This window comes from Montipora foliosa, chromosome 12, assembly GCF_036669935.1.
Source record: "Montipora foliosa isolate CH-2021 chromosome 12, ASM3666993v2, whole genome shotgun sequence".
NCBI lineage: Eukaryota > Metazoa > Cnidaria > Anthozoa > Scleractinia > Acroporidae > Montipora > Montipora foliosa.
Window position 1 is genome coordinate 22,484,500 of NC_090880.1, and position 24,655 is coordinate 22,509,154.

At 39.9% G+C, this 24,655-nt stretch overlaps 1 protein-coding gene across 1 annotated transcript in view; it reads right to left on the reverse strand.

Annotated features, from left to right (window-relative positions):
* The window catches only part of LOC137978924 (sodium channel protein 1 brain-like), a 29,997-nt gene extending 6,167 nt beyond the window's left edge, over positions 1–23,830 (reverse strand). The window contains exons 1-19 of the mRNA XM_068826043.1: positions 23,409–23,830; positions 21,773–21,930; positions 21,413–21,493; positions 20,842–20,970; positions 20,640–20,731; positions 19,786–19,977; positions 19,181–19,238; positions 18,141–18,285; positions 17,424–17,561; positions 16,112–16,543; positions 14,759–14,947; positions 12,679–13,026; positions 9,638–9,890; positions 7,927–8,159; positions 6,941–7,114; positions 4,687–4,797; positions 3,717–3,989; positions 1,540–1,593; positions 428–565 (exon numbers count right to left, since the gene is read on the reverse strand). Coding sequence (XP_068682144.1) covers positions 428–565; positions 1,540–1,593; positions 3,717–3,989; positions 4,687–4,797; positions 6,941–7,114; positions 7,927–8,159; positions 9,638–9,890; positions 12,679–13,026; positions 14,759–14,947; positions 16,112–16,543; positions 17,424–17,561; positions 18,141–18,285; positions 19,181–19,238; positions 19,786–19,977; positions 20,640–20,731; positions 20,842–20,970; positions 21,413–21,493; positions 21,773–21,930; positions 23,409–23,645 — 3,435 coding nt within the window. The 5' untranslated portion in view covers positions 23,646–23,830. The remainder of the gene's footprint in view (positions 1–427; positions 566–1,539; positions 1,594–3,716; positions 3,990–4,686; positions 4,798–6,940; positions 7,115–7,926; positions 8,160–9,637; positions 9,891–12,678; positions 13,027–14,758; positions 14,948–16,111; positions 16,544–17,423; positions 17,562–18,140; positions 18,286–19,180; positions 19,239–19,785; positions 19,978–20,639; positions 20,732–20,841; positions 20,971–21,412; positions 21,494–21,772; positions 21,931–23,408) is intronic.
* Positions 23,831–24,655: the final 825 nt, after the last annotated feature.

Below are 24,655 nucleotides of genomic sequence, written 5' to 3' on the forward strand. Positions count from 1 at the left end.
TCCATTTTCCACACCACTACACTACAGTTTCTATACGTTGCCTGAAGTTGCAGCACTGAACTGGTCTCACGGAAAAGACAAAGAAAGCATCTCTATTGACAATCTTCGATTTTTTGTCTTACGTCACGGTAAAATTTTTGGGAGTTTACCGTCACAAAATTATGAGAAGAGTAAATAGACCAAAAACGGCAAAAAATTGATTTTGAAATTGACAGGTAAAGTATTCCAAATTCCAAATATTGTTGCCACGTACTTCAAAGCAAAGTTAACAGGATGGTATTTTCTATCAAGAATAGAAAATCAGTTACGGAATTACGACTGGCCTAGCGCCAAATAGCTCTGAGGGCTCGCTCTGGAGTAACCAGTCAGATCTTTCTTACTGGGTATTAGATATGTTTGTGTCTGGGTGTGATAAGCTTGTTATTACCTTTCGCTTTAAACTGTTGAAGTTGTCGATGATCACTCCTACGAACAAATTCAGCACAAAGAAAGATCCGAGCACGATAAATATGACAAAGAAAATGTAAGCTCCAAGGTAACTCTCATCATCCGGTTGCTCGTCAACCTTCCGAAAAACGAAAACACGTGATAAGTTGGTTGAAAAACACAATTCCTTGCAAATCAGGGAAGAACGTATCTACCAACAACAATATCTCGATCGATTAATTAAGCCCTTTTGCGTGTATGTGAAAGGGCAAACTTGACGTCAAAACATCCGCTTCTACTTGTCAGGAGATACTGACAATTCTTTGTTCTTATTCCAACTTTCTCTCGCTTTTTAGAACTTGCGCGATGTCTGTACATAACAAGCAAAAAATGACCTAAAATCAAACAGGGTTTTTAATTTTTAGAAAAAAAAAGAAGTATAGGATTGGATCTCTAAGTAATACAGGCTTGTTTATTTTCCAAGTCTCAAAACAAGAACGTTTACATTACAATTTCCAACAAAAAAAAAAAGAAAGAGAGCACACGTATGGGGGAGAAAGAAAATCGAAGGGAAACTCAAGAGAAAATGAGGGGACAGAGAGGGAGGCTCAGGGCGTTGGCCGGGATATGTCATGTTCACGAAAGGTATTTTTAGACGAGCGGAAGTCATTGTTCTAGCGGAAGTCTGTCTTCCGAGACGTCAGCTCTCAGGTTCTTAGCGAAAAGAGAAAATGGCGGCGCACGTGGAAGGCTGATGAATACTTATTTTTTTTCAAACATCAGACCGAGGTTGGCCTGCATGCGGACGAATATCGGTAAGAGTACAGACAATGCTGAACCGCTTTCGATTTGTTTTTTACCACAATGTTCAACGCCAAAGAAAGTTTTTATTTCAGCGCGTGACCAAAATCATGACACGAAGAAAGAGCAAGCGTTGTCTATAACTTTCTCGTAATATATTGCTTTATTTCCGAAAATGGACGTTCCTGATTGGTTATTACATTGCGTGACAAATTGAAGCGAGCATGACGCGTACAGCGTTATCTAGATTCTTATCGACAATTGCAAATTAGCCAATCAGATTGCGAGATTACAAGCAATTGTGGTAAAAACCTCTTTGGAATCCACAGCATCGTCCATAAGCTCCATCCAGCCTTCAAAGGTTGCCTGTATTAATAGGAAGATAAGAGAATGAACAAAATTATTGATTGAATTAATATCGCAAAAGCTTTCAGCTCGAGGATGCTAATTTTATCACTTAGCGAGAGTCGTAACTGAATCCGCCGTTCAAAAAGGGGCACCCAACGTCAATTTTAGGAAAATATCTGTTCGACATACGATTTGAGATCTAGAATTTTACAAACATTTCTTGTAAAATTTCTTGCTTGCCTGTCTATCCTAGGATTTTCGGACATCTAAAAAATGGTTTAATTGCCTATTTTAACGGATTTTTACCCTAAAAAGGTCACCTAGAATTTACGGGAGCCTTTTTTCTGGCTGAAATTTTCGGATCGCTAGACTTTTCAGCTAGGAAATGTCAACAGATGAAAAATTTTTAGGGGATAAAAATATGCCTATATCTACCGTTTAAATACTAAAATACCTTTAACAATGCTACGTCTAAGTGGTTTTGAACTATATTCTCGTTGGGTGCCCCTGTTTAAAATACGCGTCCCAGATGGATTAATAGTCCAGAGGCCTGTTTCTCGATTGACGGCTTTGTGGGCCTTTTTCGGATGTCACAATTTCCTCTGTATCTTAAGAACGGAGAGGTTTTAAGTCAACAAACTTCACAATCATTTTGCTTCTTGTTAACTTGAAAACATGTTAACTTGAAAGACCAGCTTAAGACACCAAGCGGAAGGAAGTTTTGTGAATGGCTTTTTGGGCCAGAAAAGCTATCGGTACCTTTGAGAAACGGGCCCCAAAGCCCCAGTTGTTCGAAAGGTGGATAGTACTATCCACTGGATAAATCACTATCCAGGTTGGGTAACTCAACGGTTTTTGCTTGTGTTTATCTGCTGGATAGTGATTTATCAGATGGATAGTGTTATCTACCTTTTAAACAACCGAGGCCTGATGATAGAGCAGTCAGTGAAATCGCTGGGGCATGGGTTCGAGTCTCGTTTAAGGATGGATTTTTCAGGCTTCCTTTGTAATTGCTTAAGATCTCATGCTCTTTCTCGTCTGCGATGATCATACTCGCTTAGAATCTTCACAATGTGCATTTCAAAATGGAACTTCGATAGATTACACTATCGCTAATCATGTAATCTCCTGGGAACATTGAAATTCAGAGTTTAACAGAAACAGTCTTGTGTTTAGATCTAATGACCAGTTACTGAAAATGCTATGCTCATAGAGGCATGTCAGTTTTAATTTGTAAAGAAATCGACGGAGTTTTCATGCAGTAGCTCTCGTTAACGGCATACGCACATGATGGGCTCATATACACGTATGACTAGATGATTTAATGGAGAGGTTCTACATGGCATCTCGTTTTTGTCTTTTTTTCTTTTTTGCCAGGGATGATGCTACCTGTGCTACTGCAAAACCACGGGATAGAACAATAACGAACTCGCCCAGGAACAAACGTCGCCCCCATTCTCATATACTCCCCCTAAAGCCCGCTTTACAATAGTACGTTATACGGCATTCCGAAATCTCGGTAGGGTAAATCTTTTGTGTTTAAACAGAACAAAGAGAGGGCGGCACATTGGGCACCCGTGCCAGAATTAAAGGGGTGCAAAGCACATCTCTGGAGGTGTGTTCGGTACTCCAAATATTGGTAGCGTGCCACGATTTTGGAGTGCCGTGCCAGTATTGTGCGTGTGTAAAGGGGGTATAAGAGTGATCTTGAAACGAGACAGACTCATCAGGCTTATTCAGTTTAGATTTGTAGTGACAGAACTACATAAAGCGACTTTCATATGACCTTGAAAAATAAACGTAAAAACGGAACGTTAAAAAAAATACAAAACATTTAATGGGCTTATCCCACCAAAAAAATAGCGAGCGCGAATTTTCATTGGCTTAGTGAACGCGGATGCAAACAATGTTATCTCTCCATGGAACTTTCTGGAAAGCGATTGGTATTTCGCTTTGACGTCATTTGAAATGAGTAAAGTGAATGGGCAATCGAACTGTTTGCTGCCCATATTAGGAGTTTCCTTGGCGGGAAAAAGGAGAAGCTCCGTTTTAAATTTGTACCGTCTGCTATCACCTCTTAGAAATTCTACTAGCTGAGTCAGTTAGCTTGTTTTGAAATTACCACTTTCGATGATACTTACAACTTGAAACAAAGCCAGGAAGCCATTTATGACATTATCAAAATTGACGTTCGAGTTTATCCATCTGAATTTGTCAGGATGCTTCATACACTCGGTTCTGTTTGGTACAATATCGGCCGGAACTCGCTCACCACTCTCGATGTATTCACACTTGTAGAACTTTCCCGCAAACAGCTGGACTCCCAAGATACTAAATATCAACCAAAAAAGGAGGGATACCAGTAGCACGTTACCGATTCCAGGAATGGCGAAAAATAATGCGTTGACAACAACCTGGTGAAATAAATATGAAATGTAATAAATAATAGGCCATTTCAATTTAGATCAGGTAAACGCACTCAATTCAACATAACTAATATAACTAAATAAACTTTTGCAGGTGATGTCTTTGTCTGAGGTGAAATATCAGTCTAAGAAAGAAATCATCGGTCGAACGAGAGCTTAAAAAGCGAAATATTTGTAACTTCTCACGTGCAGATTTTTTTTTTCTTTGTTTTTTAATAAAATGGTCAAAATCAGGAAAGGAAGTGATCTAAGGTAAGAAAAATGGAGGTCACCCAGCATTCAAGAGAGTAAAATCGCTGCGAAGTTTTCAAAGCCATTGTCCATTCGCACTGTCACGTCATTGCGTGACATTTCCGAGAAGACCTGGGTCCGCAGCTATCCCATGATGTCACAAGCGACCCTTTTGCCCGAGGGAGGATCAAACACTCGCTCAATGCCATGTTGGTTATGTTTGTTCACCGTCGTGGTCTGCGATGCATAACGTTTGCGTGACATGCGCGAAAAAATGCGCAGTAGCAATGGGCGCGAACGTCCTTAATCACTTCATCAATTCATCCAATTTAAAACCACCAAGAGAGAGCAATGACTTGAATAGTTTGAATTTTTTTAGACTTCCTTATTATTTGTTTTTTTTTTTTCTTTATTTCACGACGAAGCTCCCATGCATGCCGATTTCAATCCTTACCTTCATCCCCTCCAAACGGGAAACCGCCCTTAATGGTCGCAAGGCTCTCACCGTCCGTAAGGAGCGAAAAAATGCCAAAGTTTGGTCTTGAAATACACAAACGAGCGAAATCTAAGGAGTGACAGAAAATATTGATTTTTAAGCTCTGTCTTGCAGACATGCTTATCATTTGCTCAACTATATTTAGTACTGATTTTTTTACATGATTTCTTAGGGCAAACCCAAAGATGATATGAACCTTACACAAAGGAGACGGACAAAGACCAGATAACTGTTCAAAGAAACACGGAACTCTTATGTCTTCTTCGAATAGATCATATGTGTCTCTATGTATTAATTTTCGCTGATCCTTTCCAAATGGGAGCCGTTTTTACTTTGTCTGGATCTGCGTTGCTAGTGTGAGAATACCGTGGGATGGATAAGTAGTGTGGGAGATGGTGACTCGGGGATGCTTATGGAAAAATCCGAGTCCTCGATCCCTACAGGAGTCAAACTCATGATCTCCTTATTACTCGATTGAGTGCCGCACAAGTGCCGCACCATTCAGCTAGTAATAGGAGACCAATGGGAGGTGACACTTTACCCCCCAGGCGCGGGTCCAGGGGAGGTGAAATGGATGAATTTTCACCACCCTTTTTCTGAGCCCCCCTTTCTTTTTTTTTTTTTTTTCTTATCCCTCAAACACCTCAACCAGGCTTTGGTTCTATTACATTATTACAAAAATTTACCCCCCATTTCAAAATCCTGGATCAGCGCCGCCCCCCCCCCCCCCCCCCACCCCTTCCTGATGCTGATAGGAACCTAATTTTCGAAATATGGCATTCTTGCATTTGAGGCTATATATAATTAAAGTAATGTTTACAGTGATGCAAAAGCTACAATATATGTTGCAGGATGTTTGTGGTGACCAAAGTAGAGACTGCTTTCGAGCTGGCCACCCGGACCAATGAGAGGAGTTTTGCAGCTAAACTACAGAATACCGGGCCACTTATTTCGCTATCATTGAATCAAGAGTTCATTATCCAAGAGTAAGAATCTGATATAAGGTTTGTCCCCATCAGCGTCAGAGCGGTTTTCAATTGAGTATCAAAAGTAATTAGTGAATTACTTTGGTTTATGATTCAACCAATCGGAAGTGACACCAAAATCAATCGTGGCTCGCACGTGCACATTTTCCCGCTCTTTGTGTCAGCTACGTGTAATTACTTCGAGTTTTAATTGGTTTGCAGGATTGTCTCCGTCCTTTTTGATTGACCAAAGTAATAACTTTGGTTCTGGTTTTACGACACTCGATTGAAACTTGCTCTAGAGGTTATTGTCATTTTCTATTCATTCCCCAGTTTCCGGCGAAACCATCAAAGGATACCTTCCTCGTTCTCAGTCTCAGTCGTTTTGGGAGGTTAACTATCAGTAGAGTTATTTCAGTAGAGTTATGACTTAGAGTTAGAGTTAACGACTGCCAAAATCCTGAATTTAAGATTTTGGACTGTCAAAATCCTACAGGATTTTGGACTGCAAAAATCCTGAATTCAAGATTTTGGAAGTCCAAAATCTTGAATTCAGGATTTTGGCAGTCCAAAATCGTGAATTCAGGATTTTAGAAACTTAACTCTAACTCTACGACATAACTCTATGAAAATAACTCTAAGGATAGCAGTCCCCGAGTTTTGGTTGGTTTACTGGATTGTCTCCGTCCTTTTGATTGGCCAAAGCAATTACTTTGGTTTTGGTTTTACGACACTCTTTTCAAAACCGCTCTAAACAATAGATTATTTGTATACTGTATTTTCATTAAAATGTAGCATTCACATATCATCAAATGATATGGAAATACTTGGAACACAACGTTTTATTCCCAAAGAGTTTGAATTGGGTGCAACATTGTGTTAGCCGATTTGGTCAATTGTTTATTTTTCCCGCAAAACGTGGTTAAAAAATAGACACTTTTCTGATGCTGATTACTATTGGGTGATGGACTCTTGATTGAATAACAAAAGCTCCTATTGTTATGTGTCTCGTTCTACAAAAGCTTCTAACTAATTTGCATGTGCTGGCCCTGTATGGCCCTGAATGTTGTAGTTGCTTGGCATGATCGTCAGGCCAAATCTGATTGGCCTAGATAATACCGGAAACTGATGGCCCACGGCCGAATGGGAGTGATGGACAATTTGGGTTACGGAAGTCATTTTGGCACTTTTGTTTGTAAAAGAGAAGACAACAGTAGGGTTGTAAACAAAAGATTAAAAAGAATTACCGCGACTATGAGCGAGTCCAGGCAATTCCAAAAGGACGAAAAGTAGCCAACCATCCCAAGGCCGATGATCTTGAGAACAAATTCCAGGGCAAAGATGAAGGCAAAAAAGTAGTTTAATGTATCCAATGCACTTTCCAGTTTTGGCTTGCTGGAAAGGTGAACGTCTTCAAAGATCTTTAGGAAGGAGATAGAAAGTGGAAATAGTAACCCAAAAGTTCATGCAAAATTCTCTCTCGCTCTCCTCTCTACCTCCCCCCTCCCCCACCCCCCTGCCTCTCCCTCTCCTACTTCTCGATCACAATTAACATGAAAGTACCAACGAACACACGTAAGATCAAAACTGCGAATCTAACACTTAAACAAAAGTGACCTGCCAAGTTAAGGACGAAGCTAACAATAAGCTTGCACGACGGACATAAGAACAAAAATACGCAATTAAACTCTTGCAATATTTTAGAAAACCAGCGAGGCTTATCTACAAAGTCAGTGAATCTTATTTAGTAAGAAAAATGGATGAGGCGTTTGTACATTATTTAGCTTTGAAGAACAATAGATTGCCGACATTATTCCTTTCATTCTGCTTTACTCATCCACTGCTTCTAAACAAACCGAGTAGTAAGGGGAGGGGGGTGGGGGTGTCTAAACCACAAAATTTACCATTCATTCAGCAGCTAATTATTTTTGCTTGACCCTAAGACACCGACATACATATTTTTGTCCTTTTTAAGGCTTGTAGTTACCAGAAAGGAAAGTACGAGTTCAAACAATATACCACACGCAAAAAAAGTGTTTTTCGTTTCTGGAGGAAGAAAATGAATTGAAGGGAAATTATTATTCCTAAGTCTACCAGAAAGAACAAAGTTGCACGTGTTCAGCGATATTAGAAGAAGTTGTCAAGTTTTTGTAAATTGTGAATGGCTAGATATTGCATAAGAAATCCTCTACTTGAACTGTAGAGTTTTCCAATAGCAAACGGCAATACTCACCAACACCAAGCTGCTTATGAGAACCGTAAAGAGAATAAACCACTCAAAGTATCTGTGCTCTACGAGCATGCGCGTGCGCCACCGAAATTGCAGCCAACCTTCACATCTAATATTCTTGCAACATGCACAGCTCGTCAAAGGCGAAACGCAACATTCTGGGAAGCAGTCCTCAACTTCAGCGTTTCTTGAGGACTCTTGACCTTTTGCGTTTGGCCTCGCGTGCATAACGCTCACTGAAATAACAAAGAATTAGAGTCATAATCAGTAATTAGAATTGCAATCGAGAGTGCTTTCAAACTTTAGAGACCGTAATGATGAGATTAAGCACGTGCAGTCGACATAATGGTAATTGAACTGAGTGTGGTGCAATTTGGTCTGAAATCATACGCGTGATTTCAAAATCGCGCGAGTTCGATTTGAAATCACAATTATAATTTCAAACCAAAATTGCACGACACGAAGTTCAATTACCAGTTTATTGCAGCCCTTTAGAAATTTAATCTCTAAAATACAGGATTTTAGTCGGTACCAATATTTTATTGATCCAGTTGGGAATTAAAGTTGCAAAATTCGCCACACAATGGTTTTCTTTGTCTTTCATTTTCCTGCAATTTGATTGGTTACCTTAAACAAGCCTTGAAATCCGATTGACTGTTTTGTTTTAGTGTTCCTTTCTCATTGGCTGGTGAAATGGTGCGATTTAGAGCAAAAAATAATCACACTGCTGAGAGCCAATCAAATTGCAAGGATCACCAGTGATTTCTAAATGGATGTAATAAAGGCTTAAATGGGGTTTGAACCCATGACTCCTGCTTTACCAAGCTAAGTGAGAGCTGGGGATTAATTATGCGAGATGAGGATGTGGATATGAAGAGACTTGATATACGAAAAACACATATTGGATCTGCGAAAAGAAGCAACCTAAGACAGAAGTCCATAAATCAGAAGTGCCAATCTCTCTTATTTATCCTTAGTATTATGTATAGAGCGCTTTTCAATTGAGTGTCGAAAGTAATTAGTGAATTGCTTTGGTTTTGAATTACTTCACTCAATGATTGGTTCGAAGTTCTCGCGCCACTTTTTCAACCAATCAGAAGTGAAACCAAAACTAATCGTGGCTCGAGAGTGCACATTTTCCCGCGCTTTGTGTCGGCTACGTGTAATTACTTCGAGTTTTGATTGGTTTAGTGTATTGTCTCGTCCTTTTTGATTGGTCAAAATAATTATTTTGGTTTTGGTTTTTCGACACTCTATTTAGGATACAGGTCCAGCTATATTATGGGGTACCCACAACGCTTCTGATTGATGCGCAGCCGTTCTAAAAAAAAGATAATACCGTAAACCGATGGGCCGCATTCCATGGAAGATCGTGACTTCTTGATTATGGACCTCTAGCTAAGATAACTGCGATAATCTAACAATCTTAACAAAAATAACGCAACGGCTGATCACTGCAGTGAAAATCAAAACTTTGAGTGAGGTACGCAGCGGCCTCGTGTCAAAGTGAGGAAACGTAACAGGGACCTTATGAAAATTGTCCTCTACGATCAAGGACGGCTACTGAATCAGTCAAAATGAGTTTTGACACAAGTCAGAGGCCTCCGCTGAAAGGGAATTTTTTTACTTGTGCCAAACAAAAATGTTGATGCGCAGGCTTTGTGTAACGTTAACTTCGAAGGCGTCTGAATAATGTCGGTTGCTATCGACTCACCCACGGACGTTTTAGCGTTTCTGTCCTTTCCCATAGTTTGAATTTCTTGGGACGAAGAGTAGATTTCTTCGCGACAAGCAGAATCAGCCAGCGAAAATACTGCAGTCTTTTTCGTTTGAGTCAGTTTTGCAAGCACTCTTTTGAAGAGAGGTTCTTCCTCTTCGTCTCCTTGATCGTTGTCGTCTTCTTCTTCATCTTCATCGTCGCCGTTGTCAAAAGCGTTCAAAAGAAGCGCGAGAAATAAGTTGAGAACCTGAAAGGAAAGAAATGGAGAGAACTCAATGGGAAACCCTAGCGGAGATGATATTATGCCGGGATTTTTAAGAACAAGTCCAGTTTTAAGATATTGGGAAGCTTACGGAAGGATAACGAAGTTGTCGAAAAGTATCATTTACTGTTTAAGCATGGCGTTTACGTGAAACAACAAAGGCGAAACGGTGGACTTCAGCTTGTCAAAAAAGCATGAAAATGATGTTATATTCGAACTGATCTCTCTCTTTTGAGAAGTTACTTGATACCTGATACACCTTGTCGTATTAAAAAAGTTGGAATAGTCTCGAAGTGATTGCAAGAACGCGAAATTATGTTTTTAGATGACGTTCTACCCCTGGTTGCCGTTCCTGTCGTCGTTGCTAAAACTCCCTAAAGGTGATGTTACACGAGCCGATTTTTAACGCCGATTTTTAACGCAACATTGTTGCGTTAAAAGTTGCCTCGTGTAACAGGGTGCACAGGGCGATTTTTAGCGCAACATTTTGTTGCGGCAACATGTTGCAGGTTTTTGAAAGCGATTCAAAAACCTGCAACATTGTTGCCCGAATTTTGTTGGTGTTGGTGCGTGTAACACCCCCGTCGCTGACTTTTAACGCAGGATCGTCAGTAGCTAAATCTCTCATTAACTGATGATATACCCCTCTTTTCTCCCTCCGTCTAATCCAACTACTCGTCCAAATAATTCGTTCCCGATTTCTTCCTTTTTCGTCTTCCAAATCGTCCACTAACAACAAACCTGAATGATTTTCAGCCGCCGTCTTCTTAACTCATTGTCCGTCATATTTGTCGAGCAGGAGCCTGGGTTCAAGTGTTGCGAGCAATGTTGCGTTAAAAATCGTCTCGTGTAACATACCGTTGTCACAACAAAGTTGTGTTAAAAGCTGTCTCGTGTAACATCACCTTAATAGGGAGTTTAAGCAAACACGACGGCTGCGGCAACGACAAACGCCACAAAGCAAGAATATCAATCATTGGTTAAAAAAGGAAAAATACTGTAAAGACTCGCAGATAAGCCGCACCCCGAGTTTAGCAACTCAAATTTTGGAAAAAAACGTTTTTCATGAAAAAAACTCGAAAGAAATCCAAAGTCGAGACCATGAAGTGTTCTGTCTTCATCCAAGGCAAATACTTTAAAGTCTTACCCGTAATTTTAGCTCTTTAGTAGAATAAACATCATATCCACCACTAATGACATATGATTGATATTATTCTGGTATTTGTTCACAGGTATTTCTCCATTCAAGGCAGTTTTTCCATAGAAGTTTGCGCGTAAATTTGTTGTTTTCTTGCATGCACTGTGCGAAGCTGTGTAACCAGGCACGTGCTTCACGAATTTCCGTGCATTTTTTGCCATACTCCACAAAACAACAACGTGAAACCATCAAATTTTAGGTTTTGACGACAACGCGAGCATATAACAGTGAACCATTCATTTTCTATTTTTACTTTAAAACCCTTCGTACCCATCTAGTTACAGGATAGTTCGCACGTATTGTACAAGGTGAAAAAGACGGAATAATCGCAAAATACCTGTGATATCGCTGAGTTATATTTTGGAGTGATTTTTTCGTTGAAGTTTCCGTTGTCCTTGCTTAAATTCCCTATTACATGATTGACGACTTCAGCGAGCTCGCATAAAATCCGAGTTCTCCCGAACAAGAGTCGGGTCTATGACCAATTGGAATTCACCCTAAGGGCCGATTTACACGGTACGACTTTGTCGCATGCGACAACGGCTTACGACAGGCCCACGACATGATTTACAATTGTTGTGTACGTCAAAAAATGTCGTAGCATTTTAAAACATGTTTTAAAACGCTGCGACAATCGTAAGTCATGTCGTAAACATGTCGTGAGCTTGTCGCATGCGACAAAATCGTATCGTGTAAATCGGCCCTAACAAACACACTTCCAAGGGCTCGTGTTGTTAAGAGTGCATACGAACTAAAAATCGAAATGTTAGACGCTCGACTCCTGTTTAGGGACAATCGGACATTTTTCCGAGTACGACCGAGTTATCATCAGTTCATAAGGAAACCTCTTGATTTGTGATTAACCAGGCTGCAAAAAGACTGTTCTTGTCAAGTCATACCATCTCAAGTTATCATTCTGTTTTATTGAAGCCTTTCAAGGTACTAAGTGCAATTATACAGTGATGTTTTATTATCAAAACCATCTGAGATTCTGGGAACTGTCACCGCGTCATGACCGAATACAAGAGAATAGGGAATTTTAGCATCGACAACGAGTGTGACTTCGGGTAAAAGTTCTCGGATTTTGATCACTGCGCATCCGTACTGCGCAGCTCGGCGTGTTCAACTCGTCTCGGCAAGCTGGTCTGCGACGACTGAACATCAAAAAGTCGCAGCGGAAAGTACGAGTTTGTCAAAAGGAAATTGCGTCTGCTTTTCGCCATTTAGTGTGAAGGACTTCCAATGGAAACTAGAAAGTGGAAACAGCAGCAACTCATTCAAAACTGGCAGTGAAATGTGAGCTTTATCTCATAATAGTATTTTCTGCAAATTGGAACTCGTATTACACGCTTACGTAGAGTACGACTTCGAGCTGAGAACGAGTACAAGTTGTACTTGTTCTCCTACTCGCACTCGTTGCCGATGCTATTATTCTCTAATGTTAAGTGGAGGTTACATATTTCTTTTTATCTGATCCGTTTGAATCTGAGCATGTCATAATGACTTCTATGTTAGCCTCTAAACTCATCTCATGGACGCTACACTGACAAAGAAATAAAGAGAAGTACAACTTACAATAAAATTTCCTATGACCACAGCTGGGATGAAGAAAGGAATTGCCGCACCGGGGCTTGTTGCCCTCATACAGTCCCAAAGAGGCTCAATCCATTCGCCGCACAAGACTCTAAACACCATCATAAATGCGTGCCAGAAGTCATTGAAGTTCCACCGCGGCAAGCCGTCGTCACCAAACTTTTCGGGTGTGTAAAATTTTCCAAACATTTTCATTCCCATCAAAGCAAAGATATAAATCACAAGACCCAGGATGAGTGTGATGTTTCCAATTGGTCCAACGCTGTTGGCAATTGTGGCTAAAAGTTTTCGCATAGTCTTCCAGGATTGAGCTAGTTTTAGAATTCTGAACTATGGAACAAAAACAAAATTCTCACCTTCATTTTGTGCCAAATGATCAGTAGAGTCTGACATGAACTTGGAATGCAGCTCGAAATTGCCTTTACCCGAATACTGTTTGTATACTTTCACATAGTCGTCCAAGTTTCCATGACTATTGTCCAGAAATTCAAGCAATTAAATGCACGCCCAATTTTTATATTCAACACGAAGTGTCTCTTCAATTCTAAGCATTTGCTACCCATGACATTTCTTGAACTGAAGCACGGGTTTATCTGCTCCCTGAGGTAGCTTGGCCAATCATAAATCAGAACGTAGCTAATACACGAAGATCCCTAATTATATTAATTATACCCTGTTATTATATGGCTCATGTTTCTGCCCGAAATAACGCGAGCTCTGATTGGCTAAGAGCAGCTAAGCGCTAGGGCATTATTTTCCCGTAATGCGAACGGGCCAATTATGGATTATGCAAATTAGTTTCTTCTTCTTAAGGACCATTCTGTTAGCCGTGTAGTAGACAACTTAATAACCACAACTGTTCGGTCGTTACAGCAAAATCTCAAACTTCGTCCTTGCCGTATTGACCGAGCGATAGCTAGGTCAATGTACAGCTAGCCCGAGGTTTGAGATTTTGCTGTAACAACCTCACTCTCGGTTATTAGGTAGTTATTTTTTTACCCTGAGAGGAGTCTTTTTAGTACGGTGTAATCACATCCCCAAGGGTAACATGAAACCTGAGCTGAACCAAACCCAAGCCATTTACCCACCGGAAGGCCCCAGACCAAAGGTGTGTGTAACCACAACTAATAATGTTAGCTGCAGGGTTATCGTTGGGGTAAATCCGGCAGTTATCTTTACTTAAGGAGCAGAGATGAGTAGAGACCTTGTGACGTCAATTGTCGTCACGAGGAAGAGCCAGGGGACACTTTGTGACGCTTTTTTAAATCGGTTAGCAACTAATTACTTGCGTTTCTGTCTTTACCTGTGGCTTGTTTCTCGAAAGTCCTGATACCTTTTCGGCCCCGAAAAACCATTTGTGAATCTGGCAACCGCTTGTTTTGGAAAACCGATCTTTTGACATGTTTTCAAGATAACAAAAAGAAATATAACTGTGAAGTGTGACGACTTAAATCCTCTCCCTTCTTGAGATACAAAGGGAATTGTGACACCCGAAAATGGCTCGTAAAGTTTCGGGACCTTCGAGAAACGGGCCCCAGCTGAGATCTAATGGCGCGAAAAAAAAATAAATCGATTTTCCTTCATTGCTAATCGGAAACCAGAATAATCAGTTTATTAAATTCTCAAGCTGATTAGCGGGCTTAAAGGGCCTTACTAATTTGAAAATTATGAATCATATCAACTTTGATCGGAAAGAAAAACCCGATTTCGTCGGAACAGCTGAAGTAGAGAACCAAAAACTCAACACACATTCTCATATCCGAGTCGATGAGTTCAAAGTTACAATAAGTATAGCGTTCTAGAAGCTTAAATGAGAGATAATCGCCCTTGTGAGAAAAAAGGTTCCATTCAGGTCCCCGACGATTGTAATTGTTTTGTTCAGTGAGGTCAGCGCCTGATTCCGAACCCAGAAGTCTCCCAATTGTAGGCTTCCAGCTCGTGTGCATACTTTAAAGCTAAAAAGGGGCCATTCACAGAGGGCAAGAGGTCGTTGTTCTTTTTCTGTTACTATGGAAAGGATGGCGGCCTCTAGAGACAAGAGCTATAGGTAGTTATCTCTTACCAAACGAAAGGTTCGGAAGACACTAGTTCCAGACGATTCTCGGAAATCTGCTAACTCCAGTCCTGTATCCACCAAACTGATGATAACAATAATGCCGTCAAATATGTTCCATTTTCCTTGAATGTAATACATTGGACCAAGGGCAACAAGTTTCACAACCATCTCCACAGTAAATATGACGGTAAACATCTGGGAAACATAACAATGGATTTGACATGTGCAAATGCTCGCATTTTAACCCGTGTTTCGACTTAGTAAGATTCAACCAGATCCAAATACAAACTTTAAGTTGATATTTGCGCAATATAAATGAATGAAGTTTAAGTTGAAGTTTACATTCCCAATCATTTCATTTCCAGAACTTCTTAGAGCATAGTTGCTCTTCGTAAATTATTGCCTTTCTCTTCTCCTTTCTTCTTCTCTTCGCTTTTGTCGACATTGAGCAACCTCTACACATCCGAATTGCCTTATGACCGGGTCAAAAACTGAATTAAGCACCTTCTATCAAGCGCGCTGCGTCTTGAAATAGAATACTGTTCATTCCTGGATTTTTTCAGGTCACGTATCCAATAGCATTAATTTAGACAGACAGACTGACACACGACAGACGGACAAATGGATGGATGGAAAGAAATATTTTTAAGTCCCTATCGCTTTAGTAGCATGTAAATAGTGAGCCTTCGTTAATGTATTTTATTATATGGGTTGTGTTTGTAGCCGATATAACGCGCGCTCGGATTGGCTAATTGTGACTGGATTGTAGGGCATTATTCTCCCGTAATGCCCACGGGCCGATTACGGCCTTGCAAAAACAAAGCAAAAGGTAATTAAAAAGCCATATAACAAACTACTTACTAACCGAGCTAGCTCGAGCCGTACTGGGGAATATTGGCCCTCGGTCGTTTTTGTACGGACCCCGCTGCGCTCGGTCCGTACTGCCACGACCTCGGGCCAATATTCCCCAGTACGGCCCTCGCGCTCGGTTAGTAAGAAGTTATTATAACTTTAAACTAGGAAGGTCCCTCTTACTATTGGTCGTGCTTAGAGCGATTTTCAAACGAGTGTCGTAAAACCAAAACCAAAGTAATTACTTTAGCCAATCAGAAAGGACGGAGACAATCCGGTAAACCAATCAAAACTCGAAGTAATTACACGTAGCCGACACAAAGCGCGGAAAAATGTGCACGCGCGAGCCACGATTGGTTTTGGTATCACTTCTGATTGATTGTAAAAGTGGCGCGAGAACTTTGAACCAATCACCGAGTGAAGTAACCATAAATCAAAGCAATTTGCTAATTACCTTCGACACTCAATTGAAAACCACTTTAAATTTACATGAAAAATGGGTCTTACCAGATTAAGAATATCAAGAACTCTTTTAAACTCCGCGTCTATTTTATGATGATGCAGAGCAAGAACCACTGTGTTAGCCAAGATAAATCCCATGATAAAAATTTCCACGGCAGGATGACCAAGCACTTCACACATCTTCCTCTGAAGGCGGCGCTTCCACGACATGGCCGTGCGAAACGTCTCGTTCTTCATCTTCTCGTCAAGAATTTCCTTGAAAGAGTTCTTGCTCCCAATGAGTCGCAGTATCGAAGGAGGTTCGGGTACTTCAGGAATTCTGAAGTTGATTTCTTCTATTTTCTTTTGAGTTCTTATCGCATGAATTGTTTTTATAAGAACTTGAACACTCGTGGTCAGTGGATGAAGATGCTCCAGAGTGTCAGAATCGGCGGGGTACGACATGGCTGTCCTGTTTTCGCGCTTTCTTCTCTCGTTCTAGTAAGAGAAAAAAAAAAGGTAGAAAAACTAAGCTGGCGCAGTGAGAGCCCATTCCACCAATGCGGCCCGGGATCGTTTCCCGGATTCGACGCCATATTTGGGTTGAGTTTGTTCGTTCTCTACTCTGCTCCAAGAGGTTTTCTCCAGGGTACTCCAGTTTTCCCTCTCCTAAAAAAAACCCTCAACATCGGATTTGATTTGTTGTAATTTCACTTGATTTGCAGTCTCCCCAATTAGTAGAGCATGCGCACTCGTGCTCGGTTAAATATAAATGAACGACCTAAAGCGCACACTATGGAAAGGCGGTTGATCTCATATAAATGACAGCATAACCGTATAGGAAAAATAATTGATATGTTGACTGGATTTTCAGATAGAAGACTGTTCACTCATAGAAGGAAAAAAAAAGATAATGTTCTGGTATGCTCATTGCAAAAAAGGCGGTTCTTCGATTAGTGCGATCACTAATGAGTCACGTTTGTAAGGCAGGTTAAATGATCATAGCTTCGGATATAGGATGGAAATAATAATAATATAATATATGATGGCAATAATAACAGTAACCACTATCGTCGTCATCCAGATTTAGCTGATTCAAGTTATGAGAGCCACAGCTGCATATTCGCTTTTGACTTAGCGAATGCTACAAAAGAAAGCAAACACTTTGGCCTGGCTAAAAGCAATAAAGTCTACCTTTTGATTTTTAGGCTTTGCGCACTTAGACACTAAAGAGATGGTTAAAATTTTTATTTCTACGGGTGCCCAGTTAAAGGTTTTGCAAAATTCAAATGAAAGTTTTTTCTTTCATTGAAGATAAGGGTGGAGCCAGATTGGAGGGTGTTGCTGTAATAGACTTCAAAGGCGCCTTGTTGGTTACCTCTTTGCTGACAGACTTGATTTCCAGTTCGTATGACAAAGCAACCACAGCCAAGACGAGATTCAGGAGATAAAATGAGCAGAAGAAGATGGCTCCAAGGAAGTAAAAAACACACCAGATACCACTGGAAGCAAGAACCTAAAGAGATCATAATGGCGACGGAATGAACAATGGCGTACAAATGATGATTGAATTGGGAATAAGTCGGTCACGCAGAAGTACAAGTGAAATAAATCCAGTGGCAATATATGGAGTTGCAAATTTCATGCTTAGAGCCCTGGTATGACAACGGGATTGAAAGGCAAGTATATAACTTGGAGCGAGATTTTAAAACCAATCATTAAGCGTAGCAATTGCAATCGCGTAATTACTTTCAACAGTCATTTAAAAACCGCCCTATCAGCCAATGAGAAGGAAAACCAAAAATGAAATCGCGACTTGAACGCGCGATTTTTCCCGTGCTTTGAGCAACTGGTTCATTGTACTGTTTGCACCTGCTATGATTGGTGGAAATAATTACTTTGGTATTTGATTCACGACACTCAATTGAAAACCGCCCTATTAAAAGAGTCGATAAAGATCGAATTGCTACCGTAAAAAGATTGAATGAGTGATGTTTCGAGCTTAAGCCGTTCGATAGAAGCTCGACCTTTGTCCATTCCTTTTTTTTTTTTTTTTTTGGCTCCCTTTAAACTAGTTTTTCTTGATTGCACTTACCTTGTTATAGATATTCTCCCAAAAATCCATGGTGAGAAGTTGAAATGACATCACAAGGGACCAGCCCATGTGATCGAAATTAGAATAACCATAATCTGGGTTGGGTCCTGCATCAGGCAAACACGTGTAGTTCGCGGGACAGGTCCTGCAAAACATAATGCAAGATGAGCACATATGTTCATTGAAAGCGTTCTCACCGCTCCCTAATAAGCTTTAATCGAATATTGGTAAACGCAAAAGTGTTTTTAGCATAATCGCTATTAAGAGAAAGTTTGCCATAAGCGTCGACGCTAGCCAAGAAAAAGACATGCCGAAACACGTACGCTGTTACCGTATTTAATTGAATTTACGCCGCCGCCGTCGATCAAACGCCGCAGATGTAAGCAAAATTAGGGAGGTGGAGGTTACAAAACAGCGACGCCAAAAAACAAGAGCACATTTTATTAAAGAAGGACTGAATAATCGTGCGGCACGCATTTTAGTTCATATTTTTTGTGGTTCTCTGCATAACGACAAGCAAGCAAATAAAATTCGAGCCTTTCGTTCTTTATTTTTACTCTGAAACTGATTTTACAACATGAAGTGGAGAAATAGCGAAAGAGCAAAGTTGTACTCTGAAGTGCCCGTTTTCGTTGACTTCGCCGTCACAGAACTTAAAGTCCCTATTCACAATAAACGCCGCACTCGATAAAACGCGGCATCAATCAGAAGAGAAATTTAATAAACGCCGCGGCGTTTAATCGAGTAAATAGAGTATTCTTGGAATGCAGTTGCTGGCGCAGGTACCGGGTCTCACGTGGATGGCTTTGTCGTTACACCTAAACCGTACAAGATAACTCAAAAACGTGACCGCTTTAGTTGATTCACGTCGTTTCGTGGGCGTACACAACCGGTAAACCCCAAAAAAGCCAGCGGCATTCAATCGGGAGCAGTAGGTTGTTAACTGTTGTGATTAGTTTAGTTGAAAGCTGCAGACAACTTTCAGAGTATAGGATAACGAACAGACGTGTCTCGACTTTGCTCCCAAAAATATTTCATACCTTGCCGATGTACTGTTTCCACAAATAACTGGATTACCTTCTTCATAATACCAATAATCTGAGTACAAAACAACACACACAAAAAAAAGCAAAATAGACCAAAATAGACGTTGTTGTTGAAAACGAGTAGGAAGAGGACCTAGTCTTAGATTGGAAATCTAAAACATGTCCTCAGTCCCGTTTAGGCCTGGGAGCATGAATTGTGTAAGACATACGCAAATGTCGCGTCTGTTGCTTCCCGCCAGATGCTGTTCGTTTAAGGGCCTGTGAACTATAATGTAAGTCAAAAATTCGGGGACGCACCCCATATCACTCCTATTTTGGCAGAATGCTTCCACGTTACGCAACTACTACACACAACTACAACCCTGCGAAGTTCCCCACTCCCAAAGCTTGCACGACATTTTGGCCTTGGGTACTCAACATTTTCAGGAGGAAGGGGAGCTGTTATTTTCTTTGAAAAAAAAAACAGTGCTCCATATGTCTTGACCAGGACTGCAGCTTAATAGCTACGTGCACTTTCTTGACTTCCGCTGTCAACGACAGAAGTAGTTGGGCATTTATCTGCTTGCAAAGGAGTCTGAGAAACAAATTACAAAGTATACCTGGATTATTCTTGCGCTCTGTGATGGTGAGGTTCTCAACGTCATGGTCAAGCACGCACTTGTATCTGAGGTGACCCACGAACAACTGCAGGCCAATGAGCGCCATGACGGCCAGAAAGAACACACACAAAACCAAGACATCGCTTAGTAACTTCATTGAGCGAAGCAATGTGTTTACCATGGCCTTTAAACCTAGAAGAAGCAATAAGAAGGTAAATTTTGTCGGTTGATAGTGACTGCTCTGAAAATAGAAATAATAAAAAAATGTCAGAAAATAGAGGGAGTTCAATGAATGCGACAAGAAGACACTACATTTGTGTTGTTGAAGTGGTCCTAGAAATTCGATTCCTCAACGTTTTATGTGACCGCAAGCGAGGAACTATAGCTTTGAATTTGAATTGAATTTTAAACCGGCCTTTGCATGATTTCCTTATGTTCTTAAAGAAGATACAAACTGAATAAAATGAATGAAATCGCTCTTTTGCTTTTTGTGGCTAATTGCAGTAAACGAAATACGACCAAAGTTTTTTGTCATTAGAATCAATGAATATCGTTCCGCGGCATTTACGAACTTAGGCTCCGGCGAATCAATAAAGAAAAGAACAAAAAAGAAGAGACTGGCCCTACAAACAGCTATTATAAGGTCCGTGTATGAACCCGAAGCAAAGCACCACAGCCAGATGCATGTAATTATCAGGCAGTCGACACAATGCTATGAAGTACCTCTCACTTAACTTCATCAAGTTACCGTTCGCAAGTAACTCAAATTATTACAACGAATGTTTTACTAATATTGCAATTGCTCACTAGTGAATGTCAACGAGTCTTAGAAGATGACTTTAGAACTGACTTACCTTTCATAACCGATATCGTGCGCAAAGCTCGTAAGACGCGAACAGTTCGTATGCCAGAAAAGTTAGCGATATTTGGTGCAAGAGTCACATATCTGCGAGACAAAACAAGAAACAAACAGCAAATTATGGCGAAAACTTCTGTAGTGGAAGCAAGCTTTGAAAACCAAAAGAAGTCTTTGAGACGTGTAAAGAAAGTATTTACCCCATTATAACAACTGTAAAATCCAGCCAATTCCAAGGATTCCTGAGGTAAGCATAGGAGTGAAGAACGAATCCACGAGCAATGATTTTAAGAACCATTTCAGAAGTGTAAATAAAAGCAAAAATGTATCTGAAATAATGACAAAATTGTATTGTTTTACTTGATGTTTTCAGCGTCAAACTTAACATCAGTAGGGCTAATGCTCACATGGTTGATATGGAGTAGAAAACTAGCACTTCACATTACAGTCTAATCAGTTAGGTCTGTTAAGTACGAAGAGTTTAATTATTGAATAAAGTACAAAATGGTTGCACACAAATTTGTATTTTACTATTCTACACTACACGACACTGCATTACACTACACTAAACTAGACTCTACCCTACCATGCCATACCGTAGTATACTATACTACACTACACTATGCTATGCTATTTTATGCTCTACTGTGCTATACTATACTATACTATACTATACTATACTATACTATACTATACTAAACTATACTATACTATACTATACTATACTATACTATACGCTACCAATGAACACACATTTGAGCATGAACTTACTCAGCTTCTTCGGGTGGATGATTCAAAGCAAGGCAGATACAGTTTATCAGTATTATAAAAATAACGAAAAATTCAAAATATCTGTTGTTATTCAGTTATGGATAGAACTCTGTAACTGCAGATAGCGCAAAACTCAAATGTACAATCTTCGTCAAAAGTGACAGACAAACTAGTTACTGTAGTACACTTTAAATAAGTCAACAGCAACTTTTTTATCGTGGTGATGCCTCGTAGCTATATATGAATACTGAGATATCGATTTTGCCAGGGCTATTAAATGCCAGTGGGAAGAATGCGGGATCGATCAGTCAGTGAAAGCCTTAGGAGAAAAAAAGCAAAAATTGTTTTTTTAAAGGATACTGATGAGTGACAATTTTGATGGCGAACAGCCTGAGAGGGTGAAGAGGCTCCAACAAAAACAGTGATCTGGACATATTGAATCTGTAGGCCTGGTCGTGTCCCATTTTGGAGCGCCGACTGAGAACGAGGAAGGTGTCCTTTGATGGTTTCGCCGGAGACTGGGGAATGAATAGAAAATGACAATAACCACTAGAGCAAGTTTCAATCGAGTGTCGTAAAACCAAAACCAAAGTTATTACTTTGGCCAATCAAAAAGGACGGAGACAATCAAGTAAACCTATTAAAACTCGAAGTAATTACACGTAGTCGACACAAAGCACGGGAAAATGTGCACGTGTGAGCCACGATTGGTTTTGGTTTCAGTTCTGATTGGTTGAAAAAGTGGTGCGAGAACTTTGAACCAATCACTGAGTGAAGTAATGCAAAACCAAAGCAATTGGCTTAATACTTTCGACACTCAATTGAAAAGCGCTCTATTCCAATTATCTAAAGCTCTGAAAACAGGGAAAGCGCCGTTACGTTAGCTCAGCCGAACCACAGGAAGGTAAATGAAAATTAAAAACAAAAGCGGTTAACGGGAATAAAGGGGTTAACAACGCGAAGAACAAATCAAGGCAATTAAAGTAATTACATAATAGCACAAAAGCAACTCCCTCCTTATTTCTGGTGTGGTAATTACAGCCCATGGTACAAACCAAGTCACTGATTTGAAAAATTTGGGTGGTTACCGCCGGTTGCTTATCAGATCTTCTTCTCGGTTCTTCTTGTGCCAATGTAACGACATGCCAGTACGCCTATCGATCTTCTCTGCTACAAACTTTTCACCGAGGGACAAAGATTCATTAAATAGGCAATTATTTTTTTAAGAATTGTGGTGAATAAATTACGACTGTCACAGCGTGCGTAGGATCATCTTTATTTCAAAGAGATTTTGTTCTTAGTTGCCGATATTCCGTCTTTATTAATTATCCTCTTCCTTTGATGGCGATACATTTTAGTTATCGCTTTGTTCGTTTTCAAATTACAAAGGAAAGAAAAACCAGTATACACAATGAAAACGTTCTAATTGTCTTGCTGAAAAAACAACGAATGACTCACTTATAGCTAGAGTTAGAAAAAATTTCAGAGCGAACTAAATGGACCCTATAAAATGGCAACCCTAAAATTGAATTCATTTCTACGAAGACGGCTCTCTTAAAGGTACAAAGTCTTTAAAATGATACATCATTAAATATTTATTCCAATGAAAGGAAGGTGATTCATCGATAGATCATTTTCCCAAAGTGATTCTGATAAGTGATCAAAAACTTATATGGTGTAATCGCTTCTGACCATGAAAATGAAAACTATTATCGCCGCGACCTCAAATCGATACCTCGAATTACCTTTTGAGTGATGCACAAAAAAACCTTCGGGTTTCTTAAGGAAAACAACTGAATTTATCCTTTGTCGTCTCTGAAGAGATTTTTGTTTTAAAAAACGAAAAAGAAAATACCGGCGTTTCTCGCTGTCATTTGATTTTGACCATGAATCAGTCAAATAACTTGAACTGCTGTCATGGACGAAACTCACGAAATTTAACACTTAATTTAATGGAGTTCAGCTTTAGGAACGAGTAGAAAACCATTTTACTTACTGCGTTGCTCATGGCGTCGAAATCATGCAAAGGTTTTCCTAGTAAGTATGAAGGTGCTTGCATTAGTCTGCCAGGTTTATAAGTCGGGTCGCTTAAACATGCCAGCCCAGCTCGCATGTTTTCTTTAAACAACAAGTCCTGAGTTCCCTGGACTGTAATCATAACTTGTGCTGTCGCTTTCACAAGCGATTTATCACCGCAGACTCCATTTGAGACTTCTCCATTATAACCGTCCATGGTTGAAGAGGACAATGATGAAATCGAAAGATTTCCTGCTGACCAAAACCGGAGGAAAACTACATAGGAATTTGTTCCGTGATGCCTTAACTATTCTCTGTAAGCGTTTGGACTTAAAACAAAAAAAATGTCCAAACTTTGTGCTGGATAATGATGTTTCCTTTTGGGATAATTCATTTCCAACTGCGCCATCACGATAAACACGAACACTAATACATTGTTTTACGTGGTTTTTGAAATGCTCTGGTGGTTTCGAAATAAGGCATTTTATTTAAATTTTAATGATTTTTTGGAAGAAAAACCTATAACGAGTTGTTGTGGTCACAAAAACAAAACAAACTCCACTCATGCAAAGATTTCCTGCTCAAGTTAAATTATTTTTCTAGACAATTGGCTTAAAATAAAATGATGGTTTAAGGAAAGTATATATAATAAATTTAGAAATAATTAGTGTATTCTGCACGCAAAAATAGATAGAATTACTGGAAAAATATTGCATCATAACTGAGCACAACTTATGTAGAGAACAGATTCATAATTATAAACTAATACCACGGTTAATTGTAGACCACAAAACTGAGAAAAGGGAGTAGGGGCTTCACAGAGGTCGAGGGGTTTTTTTTTACGTTCTTCCGCTTCGAAACTTCACGAAAACTGTAATATGATTTACAATACCCTTTAGATACGAGGGGTCTGTTTTTCTTCATCAAACATTCGAGAAATTTCCACTTTGAAGCAATATTATTTCTTTTCCATAAACCTCAATGTCTTCATAATCATTGAGTACGACAGACTTTTGAGACCGGCAAAATACGCATTCGCCTGTTTTGACATTCATTTTAGACTCAGTAACATCGTTCAACTTTAATTGGCTTTCCTTTGAAATAATAAATCCATAATGTTCGGAGTGAACTCCTGTAGTGTGAGCTAAGCTATCACGTATATTTCTTAACTCTCAATACTTTTGTGCATGCAGTCGCGGTAAGTAAGGCTTTTGCATAACTTTCTTG